The 18,226-nt window shown below is 39.4% G+C and overlaps 1 protein-coding gene across 1 annotated transcript in view; it reads left to right on the top strand.

The window, feature by feature from the left end:
* LOC134741981 (sodium-dependent dopamine transporter) overlaps positions 1–18,226 on the top strand; it is a 41,779-nt gene that overhangs the window by 13,415 nt on the left and 10,138 nt on the right. Inside the window, exons 3-7 of the mRNA XM_063674887.1 lie at positions 11,514–11,648; positions 15,282–15,436; positions 16,030–16,139; positions 16,358–16,496; positions 16,843–16,977. Coding sequence (XP_063530957.1) covers positions 11,514–11,648; positions 15,282–15,436; positions 16,030–16,139; positions 16,358–16,496; positions 16,843–16,977 — 674 coding nt within the window. The remainder of the gene's footprint in view (positions 1–11,513; positions 11,649–15,281; positions 15,437–16,029; positions 16,140–16,357; positions 16,497–16,842; positions 16,978–18,226) is intronic.

Genomic DNA, 18,226 nt, shown 5'->3' with positions numbered 1-18,226 from the left:
TTTGAAAAATGTATGAAAAAAATCATAAAAGCACTTATTTTAGAGGCATTATTGAAGTATTTTACTGGCCTCGTCACTCCTCGCTGCTGTACGACTGTTTAAAGAAAATATTAGGAATACGCATTAAAGTCTTCTTGATGTCAATTAAACATTATAAAAATTACTTACCCTCAACATAAAAACTTTCACAGCAGCCAACATCGCCGACATTTTTCATTACCGCTCCCAAAGTTTCCTACACACTAATTGCATCCTGGTCTTTGGTCCCAGCCCTTTGCCGTCCAGGAGTAATTGACAATCAAAATGCTACACGCCGGCAACTTCGTTACCGTCCCGATGTGCAGGAAAATTAGTAACGCAATAATGGGAGGCGTACTTAATAAGATAATGTACTGGGACACTGGGTGGAGTATTAGACTGCCTGTTGTGGACTCCGCATATTATTCGGTTCATATCATAGGTACCAAGCATTTTAATTGCTGTAGCTGTCCCGTACAAACGCATTTTATTTCGTGCACTAGTACTTTTTGTTTGGCGTTTAAAGCCGATGATCATTTTTCTTGGCATATTTTTGAGCATTTGTCACAGAAAAAGAAACTCCTATAAATAAATAAAAAATAAAAATCATTTATTTCAGGTCTTACATACCCATATTTATGCACATTACAAAAATTACAAAAAGAAAAATAGAAAATAAAAAAAATGAAAAATATAAAATAACATTAATAAAAATTCAAAATTAAAATTATACACCTATACTTACCTGCATAGCTTCAGAAAATTCGCGTTTGTCCCATACAAACAACGGTAGACAACTTTACGGAATGGTCCTAGAAGTGACCAGTACTGGCCACAGAAATGTGTCATTAAAGTTACTGGCCATCAAATTTGTTTACTGAAGCCGTTACTATAACAGTTGGGTGCGCTTCGGTGAGAATCGTACATAATGAACCCAATACTCGCGGTGACCGCATAACGGTAAATCGAGTCACACCACTTAATTACATTCCGTATATTATTTACATAACAACAAATTCAAACAAATGCCTCGCCCGATACAGTGAGTTTTTCCACTTTTCCTCTAAGCAACATGACAAAGTTCGATTTCAACTAGCGTAGCAACCTAGCCACATGACTGAAATCTCTCATACTAAAATAGTACCTACCTGTACCCTGTCTGTGCTAAAAAAATGCCAATGCATAGTGTGACCGTCTTGCTACATCTAGTAAAGTGATCTATTCAGGGAGGTCAACTTGCCGAGGCGATCGCGTGGCGTAATCTGATTATACGCCGTCGATGACTGTCTTTTGACGTTTGAAGCGAGATTGCCTGAGAAAATGTATTTAGTGCTCCAAGGGAATGTAATTCAATATAGCTGAACCGAGAGTAGAGCGATGCGGATGTTTCGAGGAGGGTTTTGGAGTAAAATTTGTGTAGCTAGTATTACATAACAATTCGCGTGTTGACTACATTGTAAATGGTGCCAATGTAACTTATTTTTACGAGAATCAAATGTTTGTATGGGACGGACTACATCAAATCAATCTAATAATCAGTTTTGATGTAATATCAAATGAAAGTTGAGTTTGAAAGAATTCCTATTAAGTAAAATGTCTTATCCCTATTTAAATATCGTCATACCAAATTTAAATTAATGAATTCAATAAAAGCCAATTAACATGTGTAAGAAGGTCCAGGGGTGGCAACACCAATTACCTACTGATTTTCCAAAATTAAATCATCTGTCAAAGAAAATAAAATAAAAATAACAAAATTAAAAATCTTTCACTCTTTGTTATCCGTGATTAGCGTCAAAATTTATTTATTTATTTATTTATAAAACAGGAAAGAGGTGTAACTATTTGTTTCACTTAAATACGATGGTGAACGATCCATTAACATTTACTGAGTGTATAGGGTTGGTCCTGCTCACGTCTCATGAATCACCCTGTGTATGACACTTCAAATGTCCGTATTATTTATTTTCCTGAATGTCCACTGAATAGGTATAGGAATAAAACAGGTTTCAGTAAGAAAATGTCTCCATAACCGACCCCGTCCTAATTGTCGGGGCAGTGATTGCGCGGTAATTGATTGCGCCCACTTCATCACGCGCCCATTCATCAAGCGTGAGCGCGTGACGTGACGGTTATGGCACACTAGCCAGGAATTGGCGGTTGTTTTGATTAAAGACAATATTTTAGGGTGACTTTTCGTAATCATACTACATTGCCCATATTAGTTAGATACGGTCGGATGTAATCGTTACCCCTAGTGTAAATTTCATTCGTTACCCCTAGCGTGACGTGATGTATGCGTTTGCGTTAAGTGTCATTTTGTATGGGATTTTGAGTTTCCAAAACGTCCCGCTTGGCGCGCTGTTCAAAATCTCATACAAAAATAGACACACGCACGTCACGCTATCAATTGAAATTTACACTCGGGGTTCTGATAAGACAATGCTTCATCGTAAAACTAGTGCTATAAACACTTTCGAACGCCTATTATATTTGAATATTTATAAGTGTGCCAGGTAATTTAGACGCATCATTCAGACTGTTCAATGCTCTCCAGTTTAGCTTGTCTAATTTACTATTGCTTCTCACTCACTGGGTCTCTATAGACTTGATCAGTTGGTCTTTTTGATTTACATTTCTCTCAATGTAAATCAAATACTGAAATCTCTATTAGTCTACACGCAATACCTAATCACAGCAGCGACGGTACGGAGTTGGTACGGTTTCTTTAAATGGCGATATTAAAATCCTATGTTTGCTTTGCGTCTAAAATTCCTGAAGTCTAGCAACCACCCTGACGGTTATGTTTATTAGTAATTTATTACGTTATTGCAATAAATAGTGTAATGAGATAGATATATTCTTACTTTTTCATGCGTAGTTTCTACAGCTATTAAATAATAACAAATGAATAAAGCTTACGGTGCTTCATGAAAACCTGGTAATCATAACAAACCCACTAACCAATACAATACGAAGCTCCATAATAGTCACATTTCCGTCGGCATCGAAATAATCCAGATAAAGATCCAACCCGGCTGATTTAATGCGTACCGGTGGAAATCTCATAATACCCAATCATCCGGCGTCTGCCGGGATACACCCGGCATTCCCGGGCTATCGGAGACGATTCGATTACACCTGACTTGAACCGGGCCTGCAATACGGATTTGATTTAATAGACCTTTTGTATTTATTGACTGGCTCGATAGGGCAGTTGGTTTCCGAGTCTAGGGATGTGGAGTTATGGAGTGCTCTCATCTTATGGTATACGCTTTATTTATTGAGATGTTTTCAAAAATTTTTATTTATAGAGATGTTTTGTGGTTTAATTTAGATTTGAATTGAAATAAAACTATGAAAACGGATTATATCGCGTATATTGAATTTATAATACATCCCGACGTTTCGAACTCTTTACAGCGTTCGTGGTCAACGGGTGACTGAGGAAAAATTACAAAATGCAAAAATACCCACATACTAAAATAATGAACAATCATAGACTACAAACTTTAAGGCTGGTTGTACATGCAAAATCGGTTCATAAGGCTAGTTATACACTATAATTATTTTTCAAGTAAAGATATATATATATACGCGATAAAAATAAACTATGCCGGCTCCAACCCTATACACCACGGACCCGAGAAGATTTAATTCCCTCCTAAATTGTAGGAGGGTATCCCAATATGGGACCGGCAACAAACTCGGCGGGACACATCTTTTCAAAACATCAGAATGTCCAGCATCATCCAACACTACGGTCTCACAGTCTATGTCTCGCTTGTTCCTTTATCAGGTGGACTACAGGATCCCAAGCTGGTGGTAGAGAAAAGCCATCTTCCCTATTAAAGTTTGGATATTTCTTAATCTCAATGGCCTCGCGCAGCATTCTGGGTATGTAACGCTTCTCCTTGGCAAGAACCAGAGGCTTATCAAACTTGATTGAGTGATTGGCTTTATCCATGACATGCTCACAGACAGCAGACCTAGGTCGACGGTGCTTGACATCAGCTATGTGTTCCTTCACCCGAGTGGAAATGCTCCGTTTCGTCTGCCCGACATATGATAGGCCACACTCACAGTCCAGCCTGTACACTCCTGCAGTCTGTAGAGGGGTATTGCATTTTACAGGCCTCAGGAATTGTGACATCTTCTTCATTGGCTTGAAATATGTTTTTATAGAAGCACGCTTCAAGATGTGGCTGATCCTGTCCGTGACCCCCCTGACAAAAGGCAGAATGGCAGGCCTGCGCTCGACTGTGGGGATCTTAATGTGGGACCTCTGGTTGACCCGCGGTATCCTGAGCTCGTTTGCCTGGAGCGCGCGCCTGGCATGCTGGAGCTCCGCGGCCAGATGCTGGTCATCACATATCCTCTGGGCTCTCTGAAACAAAGATTTGCCTACTGTAACAAGTTGAGTGGGATGGTGATGCGATTTGCCATTTAAGTACCTATCAGTATGAGTAGGTTTCCTATACACAGTGCGACCTAGGGTGTTATCAGGATTTCTTTTTACCAATACATCTAACCTTTATGTTATGTGAGCAGAACATGTCAGAGGAATATGCTAAGCTGTTGGAACATTGCCTTACATCTGGCTACTTGCTATGGAATGGTGAATTCTATCTTCAAGTCGACGGCGTGGCCATGGGGTCTCCGGTGTCTCCAGTAGTCGCTGACATCTTTATGGAGGACTTCGAGGAGAGGGCACTCTCATTGGCTCCTGTGCGACCGAAGATATTTAAAAGATACGTAGATGACACTTTTACTATACTTCCAAAAAGTAGTGTTTCAACTTTCTTGGATCACCTAAATTCCATCCATAGCAAAATAAAATTTACTATGGAGTTGGAAAAAGACTGTTCTCTCCCCTTCTTAGATGTATTGGTAAAAAGAAATCCTGATAACACCCTAGGTCGCACTGTGTATAGGAAACCTACTCATACTGATAGGTACTTAAATGGCAAATCGCATCACCATCCCACTCAACTTGTTACAGTAGGCAAATCTTTGTTTCAGAGAGCCCAGAGGATATGTGATGACCAGCATCTGGCCGCGGAGCTCCAGCATGCCAGGCGCGCGCTCCAGGCAAACGAGCTCAGGATACCGCGGGTCAACCAGAGGTCCCACATTAAGATCCCCACAGTCGAGCGCAGGCCTGCCATTCTGCCTTTTGTCAGGGGGGTCACGGACAGGATCAGCCACATCTTGAAGCGTGCTTCTATAAAAACATATTTCAAGCCAATGAAGAAGATGTCACAATTCCTGAGGCCTGTAAAATGCAATACCCCTCTACAGACTGCAGGAGTGTACAGGCTGGACTGTGAGTGTGGCCTATCATATGTCGGGCAGACGAAACGGAGCATTTCCACTCGGGTGAAGGAACACATAGCTGATGTCAAGCACCGTCGACCTAGGTCTGCTGTCTGTGAGCATGTCATGGATAAAGCCAATCACTCAATCAAGTTTGATAAGCCTCTGGTTCTTGCCAAGGAGAAGCGTTACATACCCAGAATGCTGCGCGAGGCCATTGAGATTAAGAAATATCCAAACTTTAATAGGGAAGATGGCTTTTCTCTACCACCAGCTTGGGATCCTGTAGTCCACCTGATAAAGGAACAAGCGAGACATAGACTGTGAGACCGTAGTGTTGGATGATGCTGGACATTCTGATGTTTTGAAAAGATGTGTCCCGCCGAGTTTGTTGCCGGTCCCATATTGGGATACCCTCCTACAATTTAGGAGGGAATTAAATCTTCTCGGGTCCGTGGTGTAGGGTTGGAGCCGGCATAGTTTATTTTTATCGCGTATATATATATATCTTTACTTGAAAAATAATTATAGTGTATAACTAGCCTTATGAACCGATTTTGCATGTACAACCAGCCTTAAAGTTTGTAGTCTATGATTGTTCATTATTTTAGTATGTGGGTATTTTTGCATTTTGTAATTTTTCCTCAGTCACCCGTTGACCACGAACGCTGTAAAGAGTTCGAAACGTCGGGATGTATTATAAATTCAATATACGCGATATAATCCGTTTTCATAGTTTTATTTCATGAGTAACTATCGCGGTAACCGAAGACAATATTAGATTTGAATTTTTAAGAATTATGCTTGAATTTATTGCAGGTATAGCTGTTTATTACCTATACTCGTACTTGTTTATAGCATTAAAAAATATTTTTCTTGTATCTAATATATCGAACAATTTATAATCGATCTAATGCATTTTTACATGACTGCTCAAAAAAAGGGGTGTACGGGTATGTTTTTAGCGTTCATGTTTGTATGTGAGTTTCTTTATAATCTCTCGGTTTTTCTTGCAACATAGTAAACCGTTTCGGATGGCACTCCGTTACTTAGTTAGGAAATACTTAAAACGTAAGTAAAGTTTCATTTTCATGTTCAGCTACGTTCAAAGCCACTCGTCCCAAAAAATATTTCAAAAGCTAGCAACAGGAATCGCAAGTTGCGTCTTAAGACCCCATTATCCTCTAAGTGTAGTAAAAGTTCGGCCGCCTTTTAGTGAGTTCACAATGCCTTTATCTCGACCTGTTGCATCCGGCTATAAAGTAAATCTCCCCGGTCTCCCCTCGGCAACCCACGTAATGCGAACTTGGGGTGTTTGAATAATCATTTTGGTAGTGCAGTGTGAAAATATGGTTTTATTTTTCCCTTTACTATCTTTATTTTTAAGATGAACCTGATGAATTTTTCAAAACCTACGTAAGTTAGGTACCTACTGAGTTTTTCATCCTAAAATGTATGTTAAATTTAACCTCTTGCGCTAATATTGATACACGAGCAAGCGAAAGATACCAAAATGGAATCTTTCAAGGCACGAGGGTTAAATAAATTTTGCCACCGACTCAAACATAAAAAATTTCACCACACTAACACAAGGATAATACTAACAGTAAAATATCAAACAAAATCAAAGTAAATCAATTCAAAATGAATGTTATTTAATATTTATCATTCAAAACCATCATTTAAAATTCATTTCTATCAGCCAGCATAAGGAAACGACTCAAATTTTGCATTTGATTACTTTGCCCCCATGTGAATAAAATGCAACATTCTCATCAGTTTTTGAATAATCCAAAGAGCCTTTACCAGCTGGTGTGACAAGACAAGACAAGACAAGAGACGCCACACCCAGCCAGGAACATGCCTGCTCCGGACTAGCCGGCATACCAGGGGACGTAATTTTATGGGGAGTGACACGCTCTGGGATGGGAAAGGGATAGTTATAATCAGCCGGCTATGCAGCCTTAAGCCAATATTGGAAGGTAGGTGGGGTAGGTTTTGTCGTCGAGGGAGAGCGTTGGTGACATGCTTCTCGTCGTTTTCGTTTCGGTCTTCGTAACATCTTGTGCCAAGCGAGGCCAATATCATCTTGAGATGCCGTTTGCTCGTCGATTCGAGGTGTTGGTTCTTCTTCGTCTTATTCACTGTCGGTTTCGTCCAGTTGATATATTTCTCTTGCTGCTTTGATGAATTCGCCTTTGTCGTCTGCCGTGTTGAGCCACTCAGAGGGATGCCGGGATGGAGCTCTGTAGCTATATTATATGCGGCTTCTAAGAGATAAGGTTTTGGGCGTCTTAGGATGTCCTAGGTAGCATTTTATCCTCTTGTTTATTGTTTTGCCGTTTTGATATCAATTCCCAATCATGCGATTCTCCCCGCTCGCTTGCCTCCTATATTATAAAAAACTAAGTCTACCAAAATGCCCATACTTCGAGCACAAGAGGACGGCACGTTGTCACTTAAACAACACTCATTTAAACAATTCATACACAAATAGCACCACAAAAAAACACAAATAGCACCTTACTTGAATTGCATAGCTATCAAATTTGAGTGGTAGAGTCCTCTCATTCCGCGTAGTGAAGTGGCGATACCCTTTTTTTTGAAGGGTAACGTTGACCACTCGCAGTCAGTAATAATACGATGGTTTCGTTAAGTTCTTTGTTCCTTGACCCCCCCCCCCCGCAACCCCGCGTCCGTCAGCCTGCACGTTCGGGATAAACTCAAAACACCGGACAAGTGCGAGCCGGACCCGCCCACCGAGGGTTCCGCACTCCCCAGTACTTGTTGTTGCAGCGGCAACAGAAACACATCATCCGTGAAAACTTCAACCGTCCAGCCGGTTCACGAGACACAGGCCGGCGACAGACAGACGGAAAGACCGACAGCGGAGTCCAGACAGGGCCCCGCTTCCACCCCTTGGGCACGGAACCCTAAAAACCCCCGAGCGGACCCTCATGCGGCCCTCACCCACCAACAGGGCGACTCCCGAGGAAGGTTCAGGCGTACAATTTGTAGCCTAATAAGTTGTTTGTTTTTACACTAACTTAACCCCAACAATACCTAATGTGTACCTACAAACACAGTTAAGAACGGACCGTTATTTAAAAGACGTGAAATGGAAAAATCTCACCGGTAAATTGCACTGTTAACATTGCCACTCACTGTTTCACTTTCACATACAACCAACCCACGTTTTTCGAGATAAGCAGATATTCTAGAGAAACGTAAACTGCATAATATATCTAGATGCTCGCGTCGGTAAAAACTATCACGGTCCGGTCAACACGGTCAACATCTGGTGACAAGATGCAATTGCGAATGCCATTGTAAAGGGCCCCAGGAACACAACCGACCCCGGCCCCGGTCAGAACCAAACTCCAAGAGCCTTATTTTATTTTTCTTTATTGGGGAAAAAAACAGACATAGGAAGATAATATAAAACGAAGAGAATGGTTTTTACATTAATAGGTGCAACCTACATCCTGAGACAATTCCCACTAAGATTTATAAATCAAGAGTGTATAAGTGGCATTGTCATCGGATTGAGGTACTTATAACATGTGTGGTAGGTATAGTAGATAGGTACTAAACTAATAATGATACACTGACGATTATAGTAGTAATTACAGTGCTGACAAGATTCGATCACATAACATTTGAGAACTACACATTTATTATGATGAATGTAAGGCTAAGTTTGTATTGGGCCAAAATTATTTCGTTAATATGATGAAACAAAGTTTAAGGAAGTAGGTACATAATGCTTCATAACAGTAAGTTTACTTTACGTTTGAAATTTGCACGATTTTCGTTAAAAATGTCAACCGAGACCAGGTCGTTATTGTACATTTGACATATTCTGCGAAGCGGAGCACGGACTCCAGCGTTGTTCGATGCAGCAGGCAATGCGAACAGGGCTTTCGTTCGTGTTCTATAGGTAGGAGCACGGAAACCAATACAATCTAGCAGTTCTGGACAGTTATAATGACCCCTACATATGTTGAACAAGGCAACAGCGTCCTGGGAGTTACGTCTGCTAGTCAGAGTTTTGAGTTTGTAACGTTCGAGGAGCTTGTCGTATGACAATGGAGCATGGGTCATTCTATAATGAAGAGCTCTCAGGAATCGTTTTTGAACGGCTTCAATCGCGTTTTTGTAAATTTTGTAATGGGGGTTCCAAACTTGCGAGGCATATTCAAGGTAGGGGCGGACTAAGGAGTTATATAACAACAAGTAGGATGAGGATTTTTTTAGTGGTTTGGCTGCCCTAAGAACGAAACCTAACATTTGATATGCTTTGGTTGTAATTTTATGAACGTGTTGATCGAGAGTAAGTTTTTCATCTAACGTAACCCCTAGATCCTTAACATGATTAACTCCCTGGACAGGTTCTCCTCCTATGTTGTAATTTGTTAGTATTTTACATTTGTTTTTTGTAAAAGTTATATGTACGCACCAGCTGGTGTGGTAAAAAATTGATTTTGAGTGTAAGTTTGACCGCAAGATTTAAAATATGTATGTACAATGTACATACAATTCTAGTACAGATAGGCTTGCGTAATTAGACATTATACTGTCGCACTCCAATGCAGCCTACAAGTACATGCAGGATTTGTCAACAAAATTCCATTATTTTTTCGGTTATTTTCACCTCACAAAGGAGTACGATATAACTCATAATTTAAGTACAATATCGACAATACTAAGACTCCGTTTAACCTGCTAATAACTTGTGTACGTTTTGGAGCTTGTGTTTGGGGGATAAGATTCAAAGTTGTATATTTCTTATTGGAGTAGTTCGCACCTTTGTGAGACTTGGACGGAAACATCTCGTTCTTCAATTGGGACATTCATTAGGGTCACATTCAACGTTACTTGGAAACTGTTGACAACGTGTTGGCGTCAACAATCTTAGGTATTAACATCAAGTGGACATCTGTAGGACGACCAATAAAGGATTGGTTTTTATTAGTTTTACGTTATTTCGTAGTATGGGGATCGAAATTCACCGGTAACGGTGAATTTTTCAGTACAATATTGTAAAACTTCCATAAATTCAAAGATTCATAGATTCAAAGATTTATTTGTTCAACATAATTAGGTAAGGTAGGTAGGTAGGTAGGTATTCCTATGAAATTTTGCCTGATTTTTCCAAGAACATTCCAACTTTTCTGAAACTTTCCCCATCTTGCACATCTGTAGGCGACGCCTTGGCGAGTGTGGGATGCATTATATCTGACAGTTGAAAGCTGTATGATCCAATAGTATGAAGATGTCGTCCCATGAAAGTTTACGAATTCTCCCACACAATTCGCTTGTAGCCAATACGCCCCTAGCTAAACAATGACAATGTAATAAATTTGTATTTTTAAACTACAAATTTATTACATTGTCACTGCTGACAAGCCTGAACTTACTGGTAAATCTGGTACTATGATCGATCGAGATGAATGATATGGGTTCATCACTAAAATTCTATTCTTAAGCTTCCGTAGCGGTGACAATAAAATGCTGATGCAAACCAAATCAATGCAACATTAATAATATTCAAGCCGTGTCAACTGAATTCACAGTTCAAAGGGACGAAGTCATGGGTAAAATTGCCCGCGTCTTAAAAGGGCAATTACGAGCAATTTGCCTCGCTCCCGGCGGCATTATTGCGAGATCGAGACATTTTTATACTTTAAGAAGATTATTGGTTCAATCTATGGAAACAATAAGTCGGCTTTAGAGATAGTGAATTAATTATTAAAGAGACTTACCTATTGGTTGGTCAGGGAATTGATTTCTTAGGGCCCTTAAATCGTTGAGCGCGCGCGGCTGTTGTACCCAAAATTAAATTGTTTTTTTTTAATAGCATGGTTGCTCTAGTCATTTTTATTTTTTTACGTTGATATTAAAAGTGTCTACTCACCATCGAATGCTTATGGTACTTTTTTACTGACAAAAAGCGAAATAGGAAAATAAGTAAGTAAATACTATGTCATTGGCTTATGACGTATTATGGAATACCTACTTAGTGGAAAAGCTACCACAACTACCCGTCACCATTTAATCACAAAAGTTTGGTGAAAGCTTTTAATAAAAGAGTCGTGCCCTCGAAAGTCAAAAATTTTAAAAGCATACTTAGATTACTATTATATCTTGTTTCAATATGAATTCATGTTTATGCGCAGGAGCGTTCCTGGTGCCGTACTGCATCATGCTGGTGGTGGGCGGCATCCCGCTGTTCTACATGGAACTGGCACTGGGACAGTTCCACCGGAAGGGCGCCATCACCTGCTGGGGCCGCCTGGTGCCGCTTTTCAAAGGTATTGCGTTACTGATGCATGTTCTTGGTGCCGTACTGCATCATGCTGGTGGTGGGCGGTATCCCGCTGTTCTACATGGAACTGACACTGGGGCAGTTAAACCGGAAGGGCGTCATTACTTCATAGATCTAAGAAAATAATCGAAGTTATTTCAATTGTTTCTTTTATCAAATATTTTAAGGTGCATTGCGGCAAGTCACAGTCAAGCGTATCATTTTCTAATAACTTTAAAAAAAAGAAAAGGTTTGATTCTACACGTAGAACAATTGAGGAGTGTCTTTTCAAAAGGGCTTATTTTTGTATGGTGTCCATAGATAAATAAGCCCTTTTGAAAATACTCTCCTAAATTTCACCATGACATATACTTTTGATCGTGAACTGTAGAGATATAGGTATTTCTATTCGGAAAAGTATTCGAGGGCGGCAGATACTTTTGGCGCATTTTACCATCCACTACTATTGATGCCGACTACGATTATGGTACGAAACATCGAAAAGGCAATTCTAACAATAAAAAATACCTACATTTTAATATCCTATCATGTTTTTTTTTTCGAATTAGGTAACCTCCGAAGGCGATAAAAAAGTTAAGCTTATACCTACTTTTAATCATGACCCGTTGAGCTAAAACGTAACCATTTCTTTATTTCTAAATACTGACAAAGTCATCGTTGATGGGATTTTATTTTATTGTCGATTTGTTTTTCGTCAAATTTCGATAGTTTTATGGAAAGATAGACGGTTCCCTATTCTGTACAATAAGCATAATTTCACCGTGTGTTTTAAAAAACCTCTGAGTTACGAAAAAGTATCGTATTTTCGTAACTCAATGGAAATGCAGCATAAATTCTTTCACGACAAGGGGTCATCCATAAATTTTTGACCCCTCGCCCCCCTTCCTCCCACACTTGGTCCCATTTGGCAAACCCCTCCGCCCTTGGTGTGACGTCACATTTTTGGAAATTTTGTTTTCAACGAAATCGGCAATTCAAATTAGGTATTTTAATATTTTTTCAAATTTTTTTTGACAAAAGAAATAATATATTAGTAATTTTATAACACAAAATCGATTAGGAAAGGAAATTAAACGAATAAAAACTATTGTTATTGAACTTATTTACAACGAATAAAAAAAATAGGTTACTGATGAAGTTCAAGTGACGTCACAAATTATGTGACTCTGCCCTCCTCCTTGTCACACATTTTCTTGACCCCCTCCCCCTAAACGTGTGATGTAATTAATGGATGATCCCCAAGTGGACCAGGTGACAGTCGGAACGGGACATAGGCCTTTTATATACCTGCCTGTTAGTTTGCTAAAATTATAATTTATTTTATTTTATTTTTAGGTTTAGTACTTCTAGTTTTAATTTTATATTATGTGCTGTGTTCAAGATAAAATAAGTATTTTACTATAAATATAATTGTAATTTTTTTTTTATCCCCAATTTGTGATTTGGTATTTATCCCGCCCAGAATGATGAGCTCTTCAAACCAGCCAAATCTAACGAAAACAATCGACAACAAAATAAAAATCGGTTTTGAATATCCATTGGTGCAGATCACGTAGTTGCGCTATCAAACTGGAGGGCTTGGATCTTGAATTATTATGCTCTTAGGCTTAGTTGCACTTAGAGGCGGCGGCTCAGTGAAAACAAGAGATCGAGGGCGAAATATCTCGATTTCTAGACTGATTTGGTTCATTTACAACTTTAAAATAAGACGTTGTTAGATAACTAAAAGAGTATAATTTTTAGATTGAGCGACTTAAATTAAGTATGAGTTGAAGTAAGTACATTTTAAATACATATTATACATATAATATACAGTAGATATTAAATTAACTCTTCCCTTTTAACTAAATTGTCTATAAAGATAACTTAAGTAACTGTAAAACTAGATTCTTACCAATTTGTTATCTATTAGTTTTATTACTAACTTGTAAAAAAATATAAACCGATTTTTTAAATGCAAAACCGATAATATTCAAATATCTGTCCTGCTGATATAATAATTAAAACAACTTAAATGTTCTAATTTGGTTGCATTGGCATTTTACACTATGCAATAAAGTTAAAATTTCAATAAATATTCAACTTAAGCAATTTCAAAAGATCCTCATATCAGGGTTGATATGATATAAGCGCGCCCCGGCACTTATCCATAATTGACACCATTTCGCCCTAAGTGCCCCGTATGGACTAAAAGGACTCGTAGATTTGCGAGGCTTACGCTATTTCATTTGACGCAGTCGTCACGTCACGTGCCGTGTAATGTGGCTTCGGTGCGATTTCTATGAAATAAAATTGGTAATGGAGTGGAAAGGTTTGACCGTGGTTTATGGGAGGATTTTTGGGTGACCGGCTGGGCTGGGGTGAGATTTTGATTTAATGTTACGGTACGTGAATTCTTTGACTTTTTGGCTGCATTATCTGAAGTAGATGGGTGGATAGAAAATTGTTAGATATGTCACTTCAATACACATCGACCAAGCTATAAATAGGTATATTGTGTTGTAGAATATTAAAGGTAGGTAGGTAGTTGTAACCTGATAAAATAGTAGCCTACGTACTGATCGCTGACAGAGTGATTTGTATTAGTTATATTATAAAACTTATTTATAAACTGAGTTGAGTAGGGGTGATAAACTATATTTTTTTATTGAAGATTAAAAACCAATATTGTCTTCGAATTTAGGAGGGAATTAAATCTTCTCGGGTCAGAGGTGTAGGGTTGTTACTTATAAATAGTTGTATTGTATAAGTAGCCTTATGAACCGATTTTGCATGTATGTAAGTATTTTTGCACATTGTAGGTTTTCCTCAGTCACCTGTTGACCACGAACGCTGTAAAGAGTTCGAAACGTCGGGATGTATTATAAATTCAATATACGCGATATAATCCGTTTTCATAGTTTCATTTCATTAAAAACCAAATTAAAATTTCTAGATATCGGAGGTGAAAACTGTTAGGTTTTAAATATATACCTATTAGATACCGGATAAGGTTAGGTTAGGATTTCCGCTTATGAGGCCAAAATATTTTGAGAAGCTTAACGTTTTGAGCTTTGAAGGGAAGTTTCACTGTGTATCAAAGACTTTTTTTAAAGTAAAAAGGAAAAATTCACTGCTACGGGCAAGATTCTAACTTGCGACCTTTTGGAACACCGGTCCGATGGCTCTTAACCAACTGAGCTACCGAGGCTTAGTAGAAACGTGCGAATCTTTGCATTCCTTCCTTTTAGGGTCCCGTACCCAAAGGGTAAAATCGGGACCCTTTTACTAAGACTCCGCTATCTGTCTGTCCGTCTGTCACCAGGCTGTATCTCATGAACTGTGATAGCTAGACAGTTGAAATTTTTACAGATGATGTATTTCTGTTGCCGCTATAACAACAAATACTTAAAACAGAACAAAATAAATATTTAAGTGGGGCTACCATACAACAAACGTGTTTTTTTACCGTTTTTTGCGTAATGGTACAGAACCCTTGGTGCGCGAGTCCGACTCGCACTTGGCCGGTTTTGTTAACACGCCTTAGGCAGGCGCATAAAGGCGAATTTGTAGCATCGCTCGCATACGTATCTGCTTGATAAGAATTACCTAGTTAAGTAAGATTTACCTATATATACAGGCATCGGCTACGCGGTGGTGCTGATAGCGTTCTACGTGGACTTCTACTACAACGTGATCATCGCGTGGGCGCTGCGGTTCTTCTTCGCGTCCTTCACCACCATGCTGCCCTGGACCAACTGCGATAACGAGTGGAACACGCCGGCTTGTAAACCGGTAAAGCTTGCTAGCTTTTTACAGTACCAGGAAAGAAATGGTGACCCAAGCAAGCGGACGATCACTTGGGGCAATTGCTGTTAAAGATAAAGAGTCTTTGACTGCATCGTGACCGCATTTTTCTTTGTCCTTAGGTATATGGTTGGATGGGTGGTGGGGTTATGGCACGGTTATGGTGGAAAGACCTCTAACCTTTATCATACTTGTAAAGTAGGCGCAGTGCTCCCATGAGATCACTTCTTCTACTGACCTTACACAGATTTTGCCTGTAGATATGAACTAGATACGTTTAGGTACGCAGCGTACTACGTAGGCGAACAATACGCGAACGCGAAGCGGCGCGGCGCGGAGCGGGGTGAATCAATCCTTTGACACCTATAGAAGTGTCGTACGTGGGCGATCTCGTTGGAAACGCGAACGCCTAGGGCCCGCCGCGCCGCGCCGCCGCTTTGCTTCGCGTTCGCGAGTGTTCGCCTACGTAAGACGCAGCGTAAGTACGCGATTTAGCGAATTCTGTACATTCTAAAGTAGATGATAACCTTATATCATATTCAGCTGAATTCCATAATCTAAAATTTCATCTCTGGTGGCAGTTCTCGGCGTTCCTCCATCAGACGAACACCAACCAATCCCGCACACACAACTCCACAATGGCGGCTGCAGCGACAACCCCTTTCACTTCCGCCGCTTCCGAGTACTTCAAGTGAGTATTTTTAAGGCCCTTGACAGCCTTGATTAGCTTGGCTAATTTCTGTCCCCAATAAAGGCATGAAAAAATTAAGATATAATAAAATGAATAATGCCAAAATTTGTATGTAATATATGACCTTAGTAAGGTCGCCGTTGCACGCTGTACCGGAAACCCCGATTTTGTTTGTCCAAAAATCTATTATGTGATTGTAAAAGGGGTGACTGTTTTAGCCGGGCCATACTTGAGCTTCAAGGCAGCGAAGGCCTACACGACCTGGGCGCGATCAAGTGGGACATGGCTCTGTGCTTGCTGGCGGTCTATATCATCTGCTACTTCTCGCTCTGGAAGGGCATCAGCACTTCTGGAAAGGTTAGGTCTACAAAAAAAAGTAAGAATAGAAATAACCTTTAGTGTACGGCCTCAGTCACCATGAATGTTGAATTTTTATGTTAATATGCTGTTTATAATGACACTCCTCCACTTTGTTCTGTTCAAGTCGGTGCAGTTTGCTTAGACGGACTGGGGTTTTTTACCTAAGGCCTGTTTAAGAGAAGTTTTGCCTACAATTTCACAAGGTTTGCCTAGAATCTAGGCAATGTAGGCCCTAAATTCTCAAACTCATAACGACAATTACCAGATTGTTTTTGTCCTGAACACTTGCAACGCAGGTAAAAACCTTTTCTCTCTTGATGTCTGCTAAATTATATTCTTCTAGGTGGTTTGGTTTACGGCTCTCTTTCCATACGCGGTATTGCTTATTCTTCTGGTACGCGGCATCACTCTTCCCGGCTCGGCGGACGGCATCCGGTATTACCTCAGTCCCAACTTCGAGGCTATCACACAACCTCAGGTAATTAAAAGGGTTGTTTTGTTACTTATCATTAGATACTTGCATCATTAAGAGGCCGTAGTCGATTTTGGAGCAAAAATGTAAAATTGATAGATTTAGTCGTTGAAATTATACACGTTTTGTTACGTAACATCTAAATAACAAGTATTGGTGTCTATTAACACGTCTCTTCATCTTGCCTTTTAATAATGAGGTCGCGAGCGTGCGCCACCGGTAATATATGAAAAGAAGGGGCAGTTTTTAAAAATTCATCAAAAATTTATGGTGGTAAATTATACAAATTGATGTATAAGAATAGTTTCAGCAAATGTTGTAGATTGTTTAAGTATCAAAATTACGTTGAAATTAAGTCGATTTTCAGAGAAATTGACACTTGTTTTGAAGTAATTTCTGGAGAAAATTGATTTCGTCTAACTTTCATTTACACTACTTCAAAGTCATAATAATAAAAATGTAGTCTGATAAACGTCAAGTACAGGATATGTGTAATACAAAATTACCATGTTTAGCAGTCCAAACGTTACGAAATTTACAAATAAGAGCGACAAAATCAGTGCTTTACGCGCGTTTACCTAAACGTCCATCAGAAAAGCAAACATTACTAATTTAGTGAGTCTGTTTTCAAAAAATTGATCTGATAAAAGGTAAGATAAGAAGACGTGCTACTAGAAACCAGTACTTGTTATTTCAATTAGGTAACAAAAGGTGTACAATTTCACCGATTAAATCTATCAATTTTACGTTTTTGCGACTAAAATCGACACCGGCCTCTTAACTTCGACATCGACAATCGACATCAACAAACATTTAACAAAATTGTAAAAATGAATTGCCTTGCGTGTGATCTCCCAATTGCCCGCGTGGAAGAATTGATATGTGTGACCTGCAAAAGGCCTTACCACTATAAATGTCTAAATATAACTACAGCAGACTTCATGACCAAAAACTATGCAATTAAACGCGATTTCCGTTGCATGTTGTGTACGAACATAACATCTCGCCGTAGAAACGATAGCACACCGGTGCGAAGCCAACTTAGCTACATGTTACAGGACGAAACAAACATGTCACTCGATAATATAACAGGAAATGATGAACCTAACACGACCCTCGGAAGTATTTTGGACTTCCAACAACAGCAACAACAGCAACAGCGTCAACAACACGCACAACCCATAACACTGGAGGAAATCAGCTCCTTACTAGATATGAAACTTAAACAAAATAATTCTTTCATCTTAAATGACAT

Source organism: Cydia strobilella, chromosome 6 (assembly GCF_947568885.1).
Source record: "Cydia strobilella chromosome 6, ilCydStro3.1, whole genome shotgun sequence".
Taxonomy (NCBI): domain Eukaryota; kingdom Metazoa; phylum Arthropoda; class Insecta; order Lepidoptera; family Tortricidae; genus Cydia; species Cydia strobilella.
Note: the sequence above shows the minus strand (reverse complement) of the source record. Positions and strands in the feature narration are given on the sequence as shown.